The sequence below is a fragment of the Babylonia areolata genome, chromosome 6 (genome assembly GCF_041734735.1).
Source record: "Babylonia areolata isolate BAREFJ2019XMU chromosome 6, ASM4173473v1, whole genome shotgun sequence".
Classification (NCBI taxonomy): Eukaryota; Metazoa; Mollusca; class Gastropoda; order Neogastropoda; family Buccinidae; genus Babylonia; species Babylonia areolata.
The window spans coordinates 8,827,582-8,847,744 of NC_134881.1; the positions used below are offsets into that span (position 1 = coordinate 8,827,582).

At 40.8% G+C, this 20,163-nt stretch overlaps 1 protein-coding gene across 1 annotated transcript in view; it reads left to right on the forward strand.

Moving 5' to 3' along the window:
• LOC143283273 (CTP synthase 1-like) overlaps positions 1–15,822 on the forward strand; it is a 29,339-nt gene extending 13,517 nt beyond the window's left edge. Inside the window, exons 9-16 of the mRNA XM_076589456.1 lie at positions 172–304; positions 2,556–2,644; positions 4,141–4,235; positions 5,975–6,081; positions 8,061–8,157; positions 10,171–10,226; positions 11,148–11,244; positions 15,147–15,822. Coding sequence (XP_076445571.1) covers positions 172–304; positions 2,556–2,644; positions 4,141–4,235; positions 5,975–6,081; positions 8,061–8,157; positions 10,171–10,226; positions 11,148–11,244; positions 15,147–15,412 — 940 coding nt within the window. The 3' untranslated portion in view covers positions 15,413–15,822. The remainder of the gene's footprint in view (positions 1–171; positions 305–2,555; positions 2,645–4,140; positions 4,236–5,974; positions 6,082–8,060; positions 8,158–10,170; positions 10,227–11,147; positions 11,245–15,146) is intronic.
• Positions 15,823–20,163: the final 4,341 nt, after the last annotated feature.

Genomic DNA, 20,163 nt, shown 5'->3' on the forward strand with positions numbered 1-20,163 from the left:
CAAGCGTGGGCAGGTACAATCTGTCTGATTAAAGAAAGAAAAGAGAAAAAAAGAAAAAGGAAAAAAAAAAGAGAAGTAGATTTTTCTTTTTTTTCAATAAAGAAAGTAAGCTTAAATGAATAGCTTTGATGACAGACGAAGACCAGTGATTAACACGATGGGCGTGGGCAGGTATGACCGACTGCTGAAGGAAGTGACGATAGCTCTGGTGGGCAAGTACACCAAGTTGGAAGACGCCTACGCCTCTGTCATCAAGGCTTTACAGCACGCCGCCCTGGCTGTCAACCACAGACTGGATCTCAAAGTGAGCGGCTGAAAGCGTAGCATTGTGATGGTAACAATAACAATAATAGCAATAACAGTAATTAATAATAATAATAATGGTACTTATATAGCGCTGAATCTTATGCATAGACAAATCTAAGCGCTTTCGCACCAGTCATTCTCACACACGCATAACTCTAAAACTGGAGAAACTAAAGACAAGGAAGAGGCAGGGAAGGGAGGCTATTTTGGTAAGAGGTGGGTTTTAAGGCCAGACTTGAAAGAGCTGAGTGTGGAGACTTGACGAAGCGAAAGAGGAAGTTCATTCCAGTTGCAAGGTCCAGCGACAGAGAAAGAACGGCGGCCAACAGTCCTGAATTTGATTCTGGGTATGCGTAAGTGGAGTGGATCCGAAGCTGATCGTAGTGAGTGAGATGGAGTGTAGAGGTGAAGGCAGCCACAGAGATAGGAAGGGGTTGATTTGTGAATACATTTGTAGCATAATTTTGATGCAGTCATTTCAGGCCATCTGGCTCATATGGACAGGAGAAGTGAAATTCTACATGGGAGAAGTAGCACAAGGTGAGCATACAGACATCAAACATCAAATGTTGCATCTGAGTTTCAAAGATCCACAAATGTACATAGCAACCTTGAAGGCTAACTTCCCACTCTGGTTTCTACATAGCAACTGAACTTTAAAAGATGATGGAAAACGGTGGTAATAAAGTGGTATATATCTTTTACGAAGTGTTGCATATTTGGGGCAAACAGAAAGAAAATGTACAAGATCTTCAATACTATTCAAATTACAATACTTACAAATCGGATCTGACAAACGATTACCAAAACGAGGGATTCCATCAAGTGGTAGACGATTTGACTTAATCAGACACAGAAGGCGATGATGCTCATGATTGTCTAACTCACCAATGTAACTAGCTTTTATAATTTCTGGATGATATAAACAGTAATCACCTTCTTTCACAACAGATTGATGCCTGTGAAAATAGCGAAAATGTGATGGTAACATTTACCTTTGTGTAAGAATTTTTTTAATTTTTATCTGCTGATTGCAACTGATATTTCTTTCAAAGCTGATTGGAACTGATATTTCTTTCAAAGCTGATTGCAACTGATATTTCTTTCAAAGCTGATTGCAACTGATATTTCTTTCAAACTTTTTGGTTGATGACTTTTTTTGTTCTTGTTTTTACCTGGAGCTTGTGTAAATGTGCGTGTGTGGGTTTGTGAGTGTTCGCTTAGCGTGGTCCGTGTTTGTTCTTGTTGTATTTGAACCATTTGTCTTCAGTGTGTCTTTCACTTTATCGTATTTCAGTGTATTAAGTTATTTGTTTATTTTGTTTAATAATTTTATGTCATTTGATGTTAATGTTTTACACAAACCTAGAGTAGGCTGTCAAGCCTGACCAGTGTGTTTGCATTTGTATTTCTTTTATCACAGCAGATTTCTCTGTGTGAAATTTGGGCTGCTCTCCCCAGGGAGAGTGCATCGCTACACTACAGCACCACCCTTTTTTTTGTGGTTTTTTTCCTGCGTGCAGTTTTATTTGCTTTTCTTATTGAAGTGGATTTTTCTACAGAATTTTGCCACGAACAACCCTTTTGTTGCCGTGGGTTCTTTTACGTGCGCTAAGTGCATGCTGCACATGGGACCTTGGTTTATCGTCTCATCCGAATGACTAGCGCCCAGATCACCACTCAAAGTCTAGTGGAGGGAGAGAAAGTATTGGCAGCTGAGCCGTGATTCGAACCAGCATGCTCAGATTCTGTCACTTCCTAGGCGGACGCGTTACCTCTTGGCCATCACTCCACATGTATGTGAAGGTCAGGCATCAGCTCATTTTTAATTTCTTTCTTTTGCTAAAGTAGATGTTGTATAGCGTTTATGGATAACTCTGCACGCTTTGACACCTTGTAATTGAAAATGAAACTGTTCCCTGTTCATTTATTGATATGTGTGTGTGTGTGTGTGTGTTGGTGTGTGCGTGTTGTGTGTATGTGTGTGTTTGTGTGTTGTGTGTGTGTGTGTTGTGTGTGTGTGTGTGTGTGTGTGTTGTGTGTGTGTGTTGTGTGTGTGTATGTGTGTGTGTGTGTTGTATGTGTGTGTGTGTTGTGTGTGTGTTGTGTGTGTGTATGTGTGTTGTGTATGTGTGTGTGTGTGTATGTATGTTGTGTGTGTGTGTGTGTTGTGTGTGTGTGTGCTGTGTGTGTTGTGTGTGTGTGTGTGTGTGTGTGTGTGTATGTGTGTGCTGTGTGTGTGTATCCAGTACATAGAGGCAGCTGACCTAGAACCTGAGCGTGTCCATGACGACCCTCAGAAATACCACGAAGCCTGGAAGGAGCTGGTTGGAGCCAAGTAAGTACAACACCATGGTTATTGTAGTGTTCTGTCTGTTCAAGTTCATGTTCATGATTATCGTAGTCTTTTTCTGTCTGTTCAAGTTCATGTTCATGATTATCGTAGTCTTTTTCTGTCTGTTCAAGTTCATGTGCGTGTCAGTGCAACACCATGATTATCGTAGTCTTTTTCTGTGTGTTCGTGTTAATGTGTGTATCAGTGCAACACGCTGGTTATTGTAGTCTTGTTTTTGTTCATGTGTGTATCAGTGCAACATCCTGGTTGATTTAGTCTTCATTTGTCTGTTCGTGTTAATGTGTGTATCAGTGCAACACGCTGGTTATTGTAGTCTTCTTTTTGTTCATGTGTGTATCAGTGCAACATGATGTTACTTCCTAGTTATCATACTTTTCATCTGTCTGTTCATGACAGTGTGTTTATCAGTGCTATACCCTGGTTATCATAGTGATAACCTTCATTTGTCTGTTCATATTCATGTGTGTATCAGTGAAACGTGCTGGTTATCATAGTCTTCTCCTTCTTCTTCCACTTAACGACCAACATCAGTGTGCTGATGAACATTGTCTTGTTGTGGAAGGTTGTTGTTGGGTGCAATTTAGCTGGGCTACCGAGGGATGTTCTGTTAGCTGATAGGGGAGATGGGGTGCAGTCCACTGGTGTGTTCGCATCTCCAGCTAGGCCAGTCCAGCTACCGTAGCGGTCCCTGGGAATACACCCAACCGGTACAGCCCTAGCCTTCTACGACACTACTTACCAGTGGGGGGGGGGGGGGGGGGGAAGAAAAGTGGGGGTGGGTGGACTTGCTGGCTGGTGGGGTGTGGGGGGGGGGGACCTAAACAGAGGTGTTGGAGGGTAGTGGGTGGTGGGGAGGGGGCGTGAGTCTGCTCTGTTGTGTCACAGGCAGGTGGTGAGTCTAGACTTGAAGCAGTCCAGTGTCGTCATTTGACTGTTCATGTTTATCAGTGCTACACCCTGGTTATTGTAATCTTCATTTGTATTTTATTGTATTTCTTTTTCTGTCACAACAGATTTCTCTGTGTGAAATTCGGGCTGCTCTCCCCAAGGAGAATGTGTCGCTACACTACAGTGCCACCCTTTTTTTTTTTGTAATTTTTCCTGCGTGCAGGTTTATTTGTTATATATATAGAAGTGGATTTTTCTACAGAATTTTGCCAGGAACAACCCTTTTGTTGCCGTGGGTTCTTTTACGTGCTCTAAGTGCATGCTGCACACGGGACCTCGGTTTATCATCTCATCCGAATAACTAGTGTCCAGACCACCACTCAAGGTCTAGTGGAGGGGAAGAAAATATCGGCGGCTGAGCTGTGATTCGAACCAGCGCACTCAGATTATCTCGCTTCCTAGTCAGACATGTTACCTCTAGGCAATCACGTTACGCGTTACCTCTATGTTCATGTTGAAGTGTGTATCAGTGCTACACACTGTATTTATCTCTGAACTGTATTGTTTTTTTCTCTCTTCTGTCTTTGCAGTGGTATACTTGTGCCTGGAGGCTTTGGTACCCGTGGTATAGAAGGAAAAATTCTTGCTGCTCAGTGGGCCCGCAAGAAGAAAGTTCCTTATTTAGGTAATATTTTGTCTGCTTTTTCTGTTGAGCTGTTCTGTTTGAATGACTGCCAATTTTTGGTAACCGAGTTATTTTTCATATGTAAGAAGGCCATATTTTACTGGAGTGTATTCTAAATATATTTCTGTTAATAATTACGATGTAATAATTAATTGCAATGTTTTAAAAGCGAATATGTGAAATGCTTTTATTTGAGAATATATGTTTATTACTCTTGTTTAATCAAGTAAACCGTGTGTGTGGGGTGGGTGGGTGCGGGTGTGTGCTGATTATCTGGTTGTGGTTTTCCACAATTTATCTCTATTCTTATCTTATCTGTCTATTATAATCAATGTGCAATATAGTAGGCTATGCTTATAATTATATTCAAAATAATGTTTCTTAATTCTCTCTGTTTTTACGTTAAGAATACCAGTTATTACCTGCAGTATGTGGATGTATGTATGAAACGGTGTATGTGATATTTTTTTTTTACATTTGTGTCTTCGTAATATTCGTAAAAGCTGTTGTTGACTTTTACATTTATGTTCCCCATGTTGTTTACTTGTCTATGTTGTGATAATGCACCTGACCAAATTTCTCCAGTTGGAGACAATAAAGTTATTCTTATTCTTATCTTATTAAATGCAAGCATGATTTTCCCCTCCTCCACAATCATTCAGTTGTTTGTGAGAACTTGAAAAAGAAAGTTGTTCTGAATGTTTGTTTTTATTCATTGAACAATCCTATGATTTTTTTTTTTTTTTTGGGGGGGGGGGGGGGGGGGGCATAAATATTTCCATTTTATAGAAGAACTTAAAAAAAAAACGTTTTCGGAATAGTGTGCATACTTTAGAAAATTTATTGAATGTGTAACAACATTTTTTTGGTCTTTGGGTTCAGTGTTAAATCTAAGTTTTAGTGCATTTGAAGCAACCACATATTACTGAGGTTTACTTTGAACACATCAGATGGATGGATATGTTGTGAGTGTGACATAGTTGTAACACAATTACTGATCTCATCTGCATTTATGGCTTCAACAAATGTTGTTACTGTTACCACTGCTACTTTTGTCACTGTTACTGACACTCTTTTTTTCTGTTACTGTTGTTGCCACTACTTGTTCAAACAACTGCTTGATTAAAAAAAAAAAAAAAAAAAAAAAAAAAGATAAAAAGAAAGTAAAACACGTAGTCTGTGGAAAAACAAATTTAGTGTGTTGAAACGTTCAGGCTAGAAGTTTTACCTGCTGTTTCTGATCCAGCTTCTAGTTTTGTAACTTCAGATTTGAAAATTCCCTGCAGGAAACAATGCTGATAATTACTGAACAGAGAAAAAAAATACATGCTGGAAAAATGGTATGTTTACTAGAGATCATCAGAAGTTCATGAAAAAAGAACCAGTGTTCTTTGTGATGTATGATGTCAATGAATTGTGTGTGTGTGTGTGTGTGTGTGTGTGTGACTTGACTTGACTTGACTTCAGTTATTGTCATAAAATCCCGAAGGATTAATAGACACAACAAAAAACAAAAGGAACAAAGAAATAAACGGTAATCTATTCTAATACGCATGCATTGAAATGCATAGTTGGCGAGTGTGTGTTTGAATATATTCATATCTGTGTGTATGTAGAGGGTGGGGCCTGGGTTTTTTTTTTTTTTTTTTTTTTTTTCAAAGCAGATGTGGTGCAGGTTGTATAGATCAGTCTGCATGCACTGACACCTTGAAAGTGAAAGGTGATGTGAACGGTGACAGGTGTGTGCCTTGGCATGCAGTGTGCTGTCATAGAGTTTGCTCGCAATGTTCTCGGCCACGGCGATGCCAACTCTGTAGAGTTCGACAGCGCTTCCAAGCATCATGTTGTGAGTTGTACATTTATTCTCTCTCCCTCTCTCTCCCTCCCTCTCCCTATCTCTCTTTATAGTATTATAAAACCTCTATTCAGTCTGCATAGAAGAGCTGTAAAATTGATTCTGTTAAAATCTTCATCATTGACTATCTGATTATAAAGCTCTCGATATCCTCCCACTGAAAACAAAATTTCTATTTAACAGAGGTCTATTTATGTTCAAAATCATGTCTGGATTTGCTCCCCCCTCACTGAAGAATAAATTTGTAACCAACACTCATCGTCATCTTCATAAAGTTATGGTACCACTTCCAAGGATCAATCTTTTTAAATCTAGTCTGTCTTATTCAGGGGGCTGTTTATGGAATGAATTATTATCCTGCCTCAATGTAAACACTGTAAAAAGCATCCCTAACTTTAAAAACATATATCGTGCACATTTATTGAAAAACATGTGATTATGTTACACATATCAATTATAAACAAAAAACATGTATAGATTGTCAATATATATACGCCTCTCTCCTCCCCTGTCAGTCTCTCTCTATGTCTGTCTCCACTGTCACTGTCACTATATCTGTCTGTTGTCAGCCTCCCCTACCTTCTTTACTCTTCCCCTTGTCCATTCTTCCTTCCGCTCTCCACCATGCCCCTACCCTTTTGTCCTCGTTGTTATTCATCTATCGCGATATTGTATTGTACATAAGTTCTATGTTTATGTTTGCACATGCTTATGCAATTTTGACGTTGGTGTTGTGAATTGACTCTCGCTTTTTTTTTCTTCTTCTTTTTTTCTTCTTCTTTTTTTCCAATTATCATTTATGCCCAGAGGGCTGGATGTAAACAAGTACTTTGTGCTTACTCCTTTACCCTCGTAAAATAAAATTTTGTTCGTTCGTTCGTTCATCCCTCCCTCTCCCTATCTCTCTCCCCTCCTCTCTCTCTCTGTATGTGTGTGTATATATATATGTGTGTGTGTATATATATATATATATATATATATATATATATATATATATATATATAGTGTGTGTGTGTGTGTGTGTGTTGTGTGTTTTTCTTCTTTTGCTGAAAGTTGTTTTCTTTCAAAGAGGTATTCCATCAAAGTATTGAACCACAAGTTAAAAAAACAGTCTAGCAATTCACATTCTGAAACCATTTTATTTATTCATTTATTTGTTGTTTTCAGTTGGGTGTGGAAACAACAACCCCGATTCATTGCAACTCAAAACAAACACATTTTAAAATAAGAAAGCATGGCAACAACAGAAGAAAAAAAACAACGCACACACAAAAGACTAATTCAAGTATGAACCAAAGATCTGTTTGCAGATCACAGGGGGTTTTTTGGCAAGAAAGGGTTAAAACAACAACGACAACAAAAACCCACCAAAAAACAAACAAACAAACAAAAACCCCCAGAGAAAGACCTGTTACAGATTTGAAGACTGGTTTATTATCTACATACAGGTACGGAAATTAACTGTTGGACATATGCAAACATGAAATGTGAATAATTAGCTAAAGCTTTGTCCTTTACGAGTAAGTTTTCTTGGCTGTTTATGTGAAATCCTCGTATCGCATATCAACGAAAGATGTGTGAAGTGTCATTTATTTATGTGGCTTCCCCCATAAGTTTTCTTGGCTGTTTATGTGAAATCCTTGTATCGCATATCAATGAAAGATGTGTGAAGTGTCATTTATTTATGTGGCTTCCCCCATAAGTTTTCTTGGCTGTTTATGTGAAATCCTTGTATCGCATATCAATGAAAGATGTGTGAAGTGTCATTTATTTATGTGGCTTCCCCCATAAGTTTTCTTGGCTGTTTATGTGAAATCCTTGTATCGCATATCAATGAAAGATGTGTGAAGTGTCATTTATTTATGTGGCTTCCCCCATAAGTTTTCTTGGCTGTTTATGTGAAATCCTCGTATCGCATATCAACGAAAGATGTGTGAAGTGTCATTTATTTATGTGGCTTCCCCCATCAGGTGATTGAGATGCCAGAGCACAATCCAGGACAGATGGGAGGAACCATGCGACTGGGAAAACGAAAGACCATATTCAAGACGGACAAATCGTTGCTGCGTAAGTTTTTCAGGGGATGAGTGTGAACTGAACAAAACAGCCCTGTGCACGGTAGAAGGTCTGATGACATGAAGTTGAGGAAACAATGTAATTTGTAGAATTTTTGTTGTTGTTGATAATATGTTTGGAAATATGTGTTTGTTAGAGCTGATGCTTTAATGTATGTTCCCATGAAATGTGTGAAAAATGGAAGATTTTGAAAGTATAAATGTTGAATGATGCATATGAATAAATATCATGTTTCTAGTACAGATAAAATAAAACCCAGTCTTTCAGTATACTCATTACTTTAACTCTCTCCATACGAACGGCGTAAGAGACAACGTTAACAGCATTTCACCCCAATTACCACCATCAAAATATTGCAAGCGGAAGGCTCTTATACTGAAGAGGTGAATGTTGACAAAGAATACCACAATTCTGACGACGGAAGCTAAAGGTTGGGTCATTCAGACACCCACTGGACATCCGAGGGGTCTGTGTAGAGGAGAAGAGAGGACTGGCCGTACTGAGTGAGTTAATATGGTGAGATTTTAAGTGCTGATGATTCAGGATGAATTGGTTGTTCACGTGGATGAAGAGATTCAAAGAAAATCCCAAATATTGCTGTACTGTTCTTAAAGATAAGTTGAAACATGGGTAAGCACACTTCACATACTTCTTGTGGAAAACCTGGTTGTTTGATTCATGGGGAAAGTTTGATTATATATTTGTAAAAGAAAGTTGCTGATAAAGAGGGAAGACACTCTGTGATGAATGAGATGTTAATGTAATGCTTGGACCAAAACCATTGTTCAAAGTGATTGATGTTAACAATTTTTGAAAGTCTTTACATTGGTTGATACCTCATCTCTTTTTAAGTATATATTTTTTTAATTTTGACAAGTCTACTTTGGAGAAGAATTAGAAATGTGTATGGGGATGAACAGAGTGGTAGGCTCAGCAGAAAAACTTTGCTGGTTTCTGTGAAGGTTTTTTTTTTTTTGCAAATGATTCCAGTGGAGCATTTGTCATCATCACTGGCTGCATTTCTTTTTCATTTGTCTCCCTTCCTTTCGCATCTTTTTATCTTCTTACTGTTTGGGTAATTTTAAGGGACAAAGGGTAAACTCCATTGATGGCATCTTTAACTCTCTCCATACGAACGGCGAAAGAGACGACATTAACAGCGTTTCACCCCAATTACCGTCATCAAAATATTGCAAGCGGAAGGCTCTTATACTGAAGAGGTGAATGTTGACAAAGAATACCACAATTCTGACGACGGAAGCTAAATGTTGGGTCATTCAGACACCCACCGGACATCCGAGGTGTCTGTGTAGAGGAGAAGAGAGGACTGGCCGTACTGAGTGAGTTAACCATGAAGGTGGGGAAGATGGTCAGGTCAGGTCAGGGGCATAGCACTTGCTACTGGTACCATGTAACCCAGTACTACCTGCCAGGTATGTGAAGGCTCCCAACAACAGACCAGGCGGAGGAGGAAACCTTTCCCAACGGCTGTGAAGGCGGAAGAGGATGACCAAAGGGCAGGGGGAGCTCTTATCCTTGGCTGGAAGTCCTCTTAGGAGACGGAACTCCGAAGAAAAAACCTGCACCTGCCGAGGCTGTCCTACACGTGGCAGTATCTGCACCTGTGGAACTGTGAGCGTCGGTAGGCGAGAGAGTGGGGAAGGGACTGCACAACTCATCTTCACTAAAAAAAAAAGTCACCTGTGCTGGTCAGGCAACCAGGCTAATGTTGGAACGACGAGCTAGCCCTTCAACACCCATATGAGGACACACACCGACAGATAAGCCTGCCTGCCTACTCATCCGTCGGTCCGACGGGAGACTCCATCAGTGGGGAAGATGGGGCAGAAAAAACCCTTGCTGATTAAAATGGATGATGACAACGTAATTAGCAGTGCCAATCCTTGTATTATTCATAGTCATTATGTAGGTTTTGTCTTGATTCAGGATGTAGCAAACAGCAATGCAAGTGTTGATAATGATGTACCGCTACCTGAATTTCAGGAAAGCTGTACCACAACAAAGACAGTGTTGATGAACGCCACAGACACCGGTATGAGGTGAGTTGTATATTCTGTTGAAGTATTGTGTTCTGTACTGGTGTTGAAGTGTTGTGATAGGAGATATGCATCATGTATTTGGTGTTGTGACGTGCAATATGTGTTGAAGAGTGTTGTGTGGTGTGTTAATGTGTGTATATATATGAATTAGTGTCTGAGTGTTTGGATGGGTGTCTGTACAGGGTTATGCATGTGCGTTGTCGTTTTGATGTTTACAGGCTAGCTTTTTCACTTCTGTCTTTACATTGTGCAGTGGAATTGAGCATGTTTGACATGGGAAGGTGCAATATTATTATTATTGTTATTATTATTATTATTATTATTGTCATTGTTATTATTACTATTATTTTTATTATTTTAGTCATGATGGTTATGGATCTGCTGACCACTGCAGTAATCTTAGTTGGGATGAATTTTCAAATTATAAAATGACACTTTCACAAGCTTGACCATCAAACTGTCTTTTAATTACACATACTTAACCGTGACCCACTAGCGCAGACTCCGGCAGGGGTCTGATTCCTGTCCTGTGCAAACTGCTACCCGCCTATGCGGAGAAAACGAAAGTAGCTACGGCTGATAACCTCCCGAAGTAGGTTACCTCCCCTTTTTACCCCTGACTAGTGCCCTCTTTTTCCGGCAGACATAACTGTATCTGTAAAGTGCACAAATAGATAATGAATATCTAAACGCAAACCAGTACATGATCATCTGATATGAAAATATGCGAGAGGCATTGATCAAAAGTTCTGCTGCTAAAACTGCTGCTAGCTGATGATGCTAACAAACAGTAAAATTAATCAGAGTGTCTGTCAGATGATGACAGCTAAAATGGTGTAATTGTATAAATTTTTATTTCATTTATTTTACTTTTCGCTATTATTGTTTTTCAATTATCAGTCATGTCTATGTTTTTTGCAGGTGAACCCAGAGTATGTTGATCAGCTTGAGGGGAAGGGACTACACTTCGTCGGACGCAGTGAAGATGGTGAACGAATGGAGATCATGGAATTGGAAGGTCTGTTTGTGTGTGTGTGTGTATGTGTGTGAGTGCGCGTGCATGTGTGTGCGCATGCGTGTGTGTGTGTGTATGTTCATGTGTATGTGTGCGTGTGCATGTGTGTGTGCGTGCATGTTCATGCATAAATTCCTTTGTGAAAATGTGTTTTTTTTATTTTTTATTATTAACTTATTTACCATGCTGTTAAAGTGATCCATGCTCAGATGAGAATCCATAGTTATTAATGATGTTGGTAGAAATTGTTGCGCTCATTATCATTCTCAATCGTCCAAAACAAATAAAACTGCATGCAGGAAAAAATACAAAAAATTGGGTGGCGCTGTAGCGTAGCGACGCACTCTCCCTGGGGAGAGCAGCCCGAATTTCACACAGAGGAATCTGTTGTGATAAAAAGAAATACAAAGACAGATATTGCCGTCATGTGTCTGTGTACCCTCTGTGGGGATGCCGGCCCTGTGCGGCTGGCTGGACTATAAGCAACAAGAAACAAACAGTGTGTCTGTGTTCATACTCTTCATGCGCGTGCAGTGTGGACACAATTTTTTCAGGTGTGTGCTCACACACACACATGCAAGTACGCTTGCACACACACACACACACACACGCACACACACAAAGACACACTTATGAATAACTGTATACACACATACACAGATAGATATTCAATTTTTTGCTGTTTTTGTCGATGTTATGTATTGTCATTATCGTTAATACAATCATTCTGTTTTTCTGCTTACCTTTTTCTTCTCTTCAGCTCTGTCTTTCTCTCCATCCTTCTGTCTCTCCATTCCTCCCACCCTCCATTTCTCTCTCTCTTTCTCTGTCTTCCCCTCCCTCCCTCCCTCTCTCTCGTGCTCTTTCTATCCCTCCGTCCCTCTCTCTCTCTATTTCTTTCTATTCCCCAATTTTCCCTCCTCTCTTTTTCTCTCTCTCTCCATCTCTCCCTCTGTCTCTTCGCATCTCTCTCTCTCTCCATCCCTCCCTCTGTCTCTCCGCATCTTTCTCTCTCTCCAGCTCTCCCTCTCTGTCAGTCTGTGAATGACTGGAACAGTTTCTGCCCAGTGCCACCCTGAGTATATCTCCCTCTTTCTCCCTCTCTCTCTCTCTCCCCCTCTCTCTCTCTGAGTCTCTCTCTCTTTCTCTGTCTGACTGTGAATGACTGGGGCAATTTCTGCCAAGTGCCACCCTGAGTACATCTCTCTCTTTCTCTCCCTCTCTCTGAGTCTCTTTCTTTCTCTGTCTGTCTGTCTGTGAATGACTGGGACAGTTTCTGTCCAGTGCCACCCCGAGTACATCTCTCTCTCTCTCCCTCTCCCTCTCTCTGAGTCTCTCTCTCTTTCTCTGTGAATGACTGGGACAGTTTCTGTCCAGTGCCACCCCAAGTACATCTCTCTCTCTCTCTTCCTCTCTCTCTCTCTCTGAGTCTGTCTCTTTCTCTGTGAATGACTGGGACAGTTTCTGTCCAGTGCCACCCCAAGTACATCTCTCTCTCTCTTCCTCTCTCTCTCTCTCTGAGTCTCTCTTTCTCTGTGAATGACTGGGACAGTTTCTGTCCAGTGCCACCCCAAGTACATCTCTCTCTCTCTTCCTCTCTCTCTCTGAGTCGCTCTTTCTCTGTGAATGACTGGGACAGTTTCTGTCCAGTGCCACCCCAAGTACATCTCTCTCTCTCTTCCTCTCTCTCTCTCTCTGAGTCTCTCTTTCTCTGTGAATGACTGGGACAGTTTCTGTCCAGTGCCACCCTGAATACATCTCTCTCTCTCTCTCCCCCTCTCTCTCTCTGAGTCTCTCTCTCTTTCCTTGTCTGACTGTGAATGACTGGGGCAATTTCTGCCCAGTGCCACCCTGAATACATCTCTCTCTCTCTCTCTCACTCTCTGTCCCCCCCCCTCTCTCTCTCTCTCCAAGTCTCTCTCTCTGTCTGTCTGTAAATGACTGGGACAGTTTCTGCTCAGTGCCACCCTGAGTACATCTCCTCTCTCCCTCTCTCTCTCCCTCCCTTTCTCTCTCTCCCTCCCTCTCTCTCCCTCCCTCTCTCTCTCTCTCCCTTTCTCTCTCACTCTCCATCTCTCTGTCTGTCTGTGAATGACCTTGGACAATTTCTTCCCTTCCCTTGTAGACCACCCGTACCTCGTGGGTGTCCAGTACCACCCTGAGTACATCTCCCTCTCTCTCTCTCTCTCTCTCTCTCTCTCTCTCTCTCTCTCTCTGTGAATGACTGGACACATTTCTTCTGATCCCTTGCAGATCACCTGTACTTCGTGGGAGTACAGTACCACCCTGAGTACATCTCCCACTCTCCCTTTCTCTCTCTCTCTCCCTTTCTCTCTCTCCCTCTCTCTCTCTCCCTTTCTCTCTCTCCCTCCCTCTCTCACTCCCTCTCTCTCTCTGAATGACTGTGGACACAAATTTCTTCCCATCCCTTGTAGACCACCCATACTTCGTGGGAGTCCAGTACCACCCTGAGTACATCTTCCCCCCCTCTCTCCCTTTCTCTCTCCCTTTCTCTCACTCTATCTCTCTCTGTGTGAGAATGACTGTGGACACAAATTTCTCCCCATCCCTTGCAGACCACCCATACTTTGTGGGAGTCCAGTACCACCCTGAGTACATCTCCCTCTCTCTCTCCCTTTCTCTCCCTCTCTCTCTCTCCCCCCCTCTCTCTCTCTCTCTGTGAATGACTGTGGACAAATTTCTTCCCATCCCTTGTAGATCAACTGTACTTCCTGGGAGTACAGTACCACCCTGAGTACATCTCTCTCACTCTCTCTTTCTCTCCCTTTCTCTCTCTCTCTCTCTGAATGACTGTGGACAAATTTCTTCTCATCCCTTGTAGACCACCCGTACTTCGTGGGAGTCCAGTACCACCCTGAGTACATCTCCCCCCCCCCCTCCCTTTCTCTCTCTCTCCTTTTCTCTCTCTCTGTCTGTGAATGGCTGGACAATTTTCTTCTCATCCATTGTAGACCACCCGTACATCATGGGAGTACAGAACCACCCTGAGTACATCTCCCTCTCTCTCTCTCCCTTTCTCTCCCTCTCTCTCTCTCACTCCCTCTCTCTCTCTGAATGACTGTGGACACAAATTTCTTCCCATCCCTTGTAGACCACTCTACTTCGTGGGAGTCCAGTACCACCCTGAGTACATCTTCCCCCCCTCTCTCCCTTTCTCTCTCCCTTTCTCTCACTCTCTCTATCTCTCTCTGTGTGAGAATGACTGGACAAATTTCTCCCCATCCCTTGTAGACCACCCATACTTCGTGGGAGTCCAGTACCACCCTGAGTACATCTCCCTCTCTCTCTCCCTTTCTCTCCCTCTCTCTCTCTCCCCCCCTCTCCCTCTCTCTCTGTGAATGACTGTGGACAAATTTCTTCTCATCTCTTGTAGACCACCCGTACTTCGTGGGAGTCCAGTACCACCCTGAGTACATCTCCCTCTCTCTCTCCCTTTCTCTCCCTCTCTCTCTCTCCCCCCCTCTCTCTCTCTGTGAATGACTGTGGACAAATTTCTTCTCATCCCTTGTAGACCACCCGTACTTCGTGGGAGTCCAGTACCACCCTGAGTACATCTCCCCCCCCCTCTCCCTTTCTCTCTCTCTCCTTTTCTCTCTCTCTCTGTCTGTGAATGACTGGACAATTTTCTTCTCATCCATTGTAGACCACCCATACTTCGTGGGAGTACAGTACCACCCTGAGTACATCTTCCCCCCCCCCTCTCTCTCTTTCTCTCTCTCTCTCCCTCTGAATGACTGTGGACAAATTTCTTCCCATCCCTTGTAGACCACCCGTACTTCGTGGGAGTCCAGTACCACCCTGAGTACATCTTCCCCCCCTCTCTCTCTTTCTCTCTCTCTCTCCCTCTGAATGACTGTGGACAAATTTCTTCCCATCCCTTGTAGACCACCCGTACTTCGTGGGAGTCCAGTACCACCCTGAGTACATCTCGCGTCCCATGAACCCCTCCGCACCCTACCTGGGCCTGCTGCTGGCCAGCTGCAACAAGCTTCAGCAGTTTGCCGCTCGGGGTTTCCGCCCCTCCCCGCGCATGTCCTTCTGCGAATCGGACGAGGACGTGGACGACTCTGACGATGGCGATGAAGTTGTCAGGCTGACGGCCAGAGTTTCCTCTGCTGATCTGTTGGATCAGAACAACAGTGCTGCTTGAGTGAGGGGTTTGGTTTTGTTTAGCTGTTGCGATCTTGACGTTTGAGGTTTTAAGTCGTCATGCTGCCAGCGGGTGGCTTTAAAGCTTCAAAAATTTTTTTTTTTTTTTAATTTTTTTTTTACATTGACTTTCTTTTTATAATTGGTATGGGTGGATGTCTTTTGAAGATGATCAGGTTTGTGTCGTAAGTCATTTACATTTGACTTATTCAGTATGATGGTGTGTCGGTTACATTTGACTTATTCAGTAAGGTGTTTTGTCAGTTACATTTGACTCATTCAGTATGGTGTTTTGTCAGTTATTTGACTCATTCAGTATGGTGTTTTGTCAGTTACATTTGACTCATTCAGTATGGTGTTTTGTCAGTTACATTTGACTCATTCAGTTTGGTGGTGTGTCAGTTATTTGACTCATTCAGTATGGTGGTGTGTCAGTTATTTGACTCATTCAGTATGGTGGTGTGTCAGTTATTTGACTCATTCAGTATGGTGGTGTGTCAGTTATTTGACTCATTCAGTATGGTGGTGTGTCAGTTATTTGACTCATTCAGTATGATGGTGTGTCAGTTACATTTGACTCATTTAGTATGGTGGTGTGTCAGTTATTTGACTCATTCAGTATGGTGGTGTGTCAGTTATTTGACTCATTCAGTATGGTGGTGTGTCAGTTATTTGACTCATTCAGTATGGTGGTGTGTCAGTTATTTGACTCATTCAGTATGATGGTGTGTCAGTTATTTGACTCATTCAGTATGGTGGTGTGTCAGTTACATTTGACTCATTCAGTATGGTGGTGTGTCAGTTATTTGACTCATTCAGTATGGTGGTGTGTCAGTTACATTTGACTCATTTAGTATGGTGGTGTGTCAGTTATTTGACTCATTCAGTATGGTGGTGTGTCAGTTACATCTGACTCATTTAGTATGGTGGTGTGTCAGTTATTTGACTCATTCAGTATGGTGGTGTGTCAGTTACATTTGACTCATTTAGTATGGTGGTGTGTCAGTTACATTTGACTTTTTCAGTATGATGTTTTGTCAGTTACATTTGACTTAATTGGTATGGTGGTGTGTCTGTTACATTTGACTTTTTCAGTATGATGTTTTGTCAGTTACATTTGACTTAATTGGTATGGTGGTGTGATTTTATTCACTGCTCAGGTTTCAAATAGAGTCTTGGTTGTAGGTATGAAAATAAGCAAGTGCGTTTTTTGCATTTGAAATACCAAGGAACAGATGAAGGAAGATGTATGCATTTGTGGTCAAAAGCACAGAGAAGGCAAATATTGAACAAAGGGATACTGTAGATGAAATGTACAAAACAAACATTTCTGTTGTGCAAATCCAGGAATGTGCCGTGAGACACTGCACTGTCCTTGCTCTCTGGACATGCAGACGAGCTTTGGGGAGGACATCAATCCATATGTTCAGGCAAACCTTCTCCTTCTTCGTTCATGGGCTGCAACTCCCACGTTCACTTGCATATACGCAAGTGGGCTTTTACGTGTATGACTGTTTTTAACCCGCCATGTAGGCAGCCATACTCTGCTTTCGGGGGTGTGCATGCTGGGTATGTTCCTGTTTCCATAACCCACTGAACGCTGACATGGATTACAGGATCTTTAACGTGCGTATTTGATCTTCTACTTGCGTATACACACGAAGGAGGCTCAGGCACTAAGCAGGTCTGCACATATATTGACCTGAGAGATTGGAAAAATCTCCACCAGGCGCCGTTACCGAGATTCGAACCTGGGACCCTCAGATTGAAAGTCCAATGCTCTAACTATTCGGCTATTGCATCCGTCATTCAGGTAAACCAAATCATGAGATTGTACACAAACGTCGATGTTCTGTGGTAAGTAGTTCAAGTTTCTAAATCCCTTTTTCATAGTTCACTGAGATTACATGATCAGCGACTTTCCATGGTGAGTAGTTCAAGTTTTCAGTTCCATTTTTCGTACAGTACTGAGATTATATAATGATCAGTGAGATTTAAAAGTCAATTGTTTTGCTTTCTTTCACATGAAACTTTTTTGCAAAGGAGGTGCCTCGATTAACCTTTCATTCATGTACAAGCACATTCATGAAATCAAACATGTACATCATAAATATGAATTTTTGCTTTTTTTGTACAACAGATGAAAAGAAAAAAAAAGTACACCGTAACTATGATTTTTTTTTTTTTTTTCAGTTTTGTATTTTGATGTTTGATTTATCAAATAAGCTGTGCTGCTGTGAATGAATCAAGAAAAAAAAAAAAGAAATAATATGCGTGTACCTGTAGGTTCACACTTAACCTTTTTGATACTCTGTATTTGCTATGATGATATAAACCTCTGTTGACTTGACAGTATAGGTTCCTGACACAATGGGATCCAAACTGACAACTGTTACTACTTATATAGACATTATGCAATGGAATCAGACCAATAAACAATTAAAAAAAAAAAAACTTTTTAAACTTTCATGGCCGACACCATAGTTTCCCAAAGGTGTAAAACATTCTTTCCCTCACTGCAATTAGAAATAAAGACATAATTTTGTTCTGACCAATTAAACTTCAAACATCCACAGCTCCAGAATAAAAAAAAAAGAAAAAAAAGAAATGATGCTGCAAATCTGGCATTGAAAGCCTTGATTTTCTGCCCAATAATCGCACAACCAAAAAGTGAATCTGCGCAATCGTCAAGTTCCTCTGGTTGCAGCATAGCATTCTTACAAACACACTCATGTGCTCATTCACATTCTTTCACTCACTCACACACTTCGCACTCACTCTACATTGATTTACACTTTTGCTCAAATACATGGCAAAATGAAACTGTATACATCTCATGCATAATGATGGACATTTACATATTTGTTGCAAACTTGATGTACTTCTTTCCTGCATATTATCTGTAATAATAGGTTCTAATGATTATGCTTCATTTTTTTTCCATTTTCCTTTGTAATGTTTACAAAAGCTGTGTAGAAACATTTGTGTATGAATTAATTTTATTATTCATGATTGAGTCTGCAATGCACTCTAGCTTTGCGCATAGAACTGTTATACATATATATATATACAGTCAGTTGACAGATCTGCAGAATCAAAACACTTTTTTTCCCTCTTTATTTGATGACGCATTCAAGTTTTTGTGTGTTATGTATCGGTGCATATAGGCCCAGATGCTGTGTGTCTTTGTATAAATTTTGTCACCTGTTTAAATAATCTGTTTAAGAGCAGGGTATTTCAAAAAGTTATTTCATCATGTATAGATCTATGAATATGCTCAAATGCAAATATTTGATATTGGTTTTCAACTGATGTGATAAAGGAAACAGTCATATCCCTCTGCTTTTGTTGTGCCTCACAGGAACCTCTTTTTCTTTGCCAAAGCCACAGCAAATTGATACAGTCGCAAGTATTGTGTTTTAGCCATTTCATTAACATTTATATATACATCATTTCGCGCGTTTGACTTTAGGCAGGTTATATCTGAATTATTAGACTGATTATGTTTTAATAGTTTTGAAAATTTCCTCTTGAGACAGTGTAAGAGTTTGATACTCTGGATTATTGTTTTTTTCTGTTTTTGTTTTTTTTCAGTGTGTTTTTTTCCATTTTGTCCGCATGTATATAGATCATTTCGCTTGTGTTTCACTTCAGTCAAGTTATACTTCTTTTACATGTTTTTTTGGGTTTTTTTAATTGCCTCAGGCGACAATTAGAAATGCTTGATAAACTTTTTTTTATTCTGCTTTGTGTTTGGAATAGTTAAGAAAATATGACATTGAATGGATACCTTGTACAGTGTTCATTGAAATAATTGAAGTGATATTACTTCAGAACAGGGTAAGAGTCTTTAATTCTTCATTATCATTAACTTTTATTGAATTTTTGTGATGTGGAATAATTGCTTTAAAGCAGTGTTTAGATTTCTGTTTAATCTTAGAAAAAGAGAGAGAGAAAACAGCAAAGCAAGCAACTAAATAGAACAATTTTGCCAACAAACTAAAATTGTGATCTTAAACCATTTGGTATAGATTTGAGACAATCATTGATTGTTCATTTATGTAGGAGTCTGAAAATCAGCTTCAAGAATTTGTTTCTTTGAAGATCTAAGAATGAGTGTTTTCAAGTGTGTGAGAGTCAATGGAATGTGGATGCGGCCTTTAAAACTTAAAACAAAGGTGATCAAGTCTTTCGACGGGCGCAATAGCCGAGTGGTTAAAGCGTTGGACTGTCAATCTGAGGGTCCCGGGTTCGAATCACGGTGACGGCGCCTGGTGGGTAAAGGGTGGAGATTTTTACGATCTCCCAGGTTAACATATGTGCAGACCTGCTAGTGCCTGAACCCCCTTCGTGTGTATATGCAAGCAGAAGATCAAATACGCACGTTAAAGATCCTGTAATCCATGTCAGTGTTCGGTGGGTTATGGAAACAAGAACATACCCAGCATGCACACCCCCGAAAACGGAGTATGGCTGCCTACATGGCGGGGTAAAAACGGTCATACACGTAAAAGCCCACTCGTGTGCATACGAGTGAACGCAGAAGAAGAAGATCAAGTCTTTCCTCAGGACTTCAGTCGTCAGTAGTTTTCTGTCTGTCTTTGAAGTATGTGCTTTCTTTATTTGTGGTACAAACTAGATACAAAACAGATTACATTACAATCATTGGTTATTAATTGACATGGGAGTTGCTAAAACCAGTTTAGAAATTTTTTGTGTGTGTGCTCCAGATTAGACACAATCATTAATTTT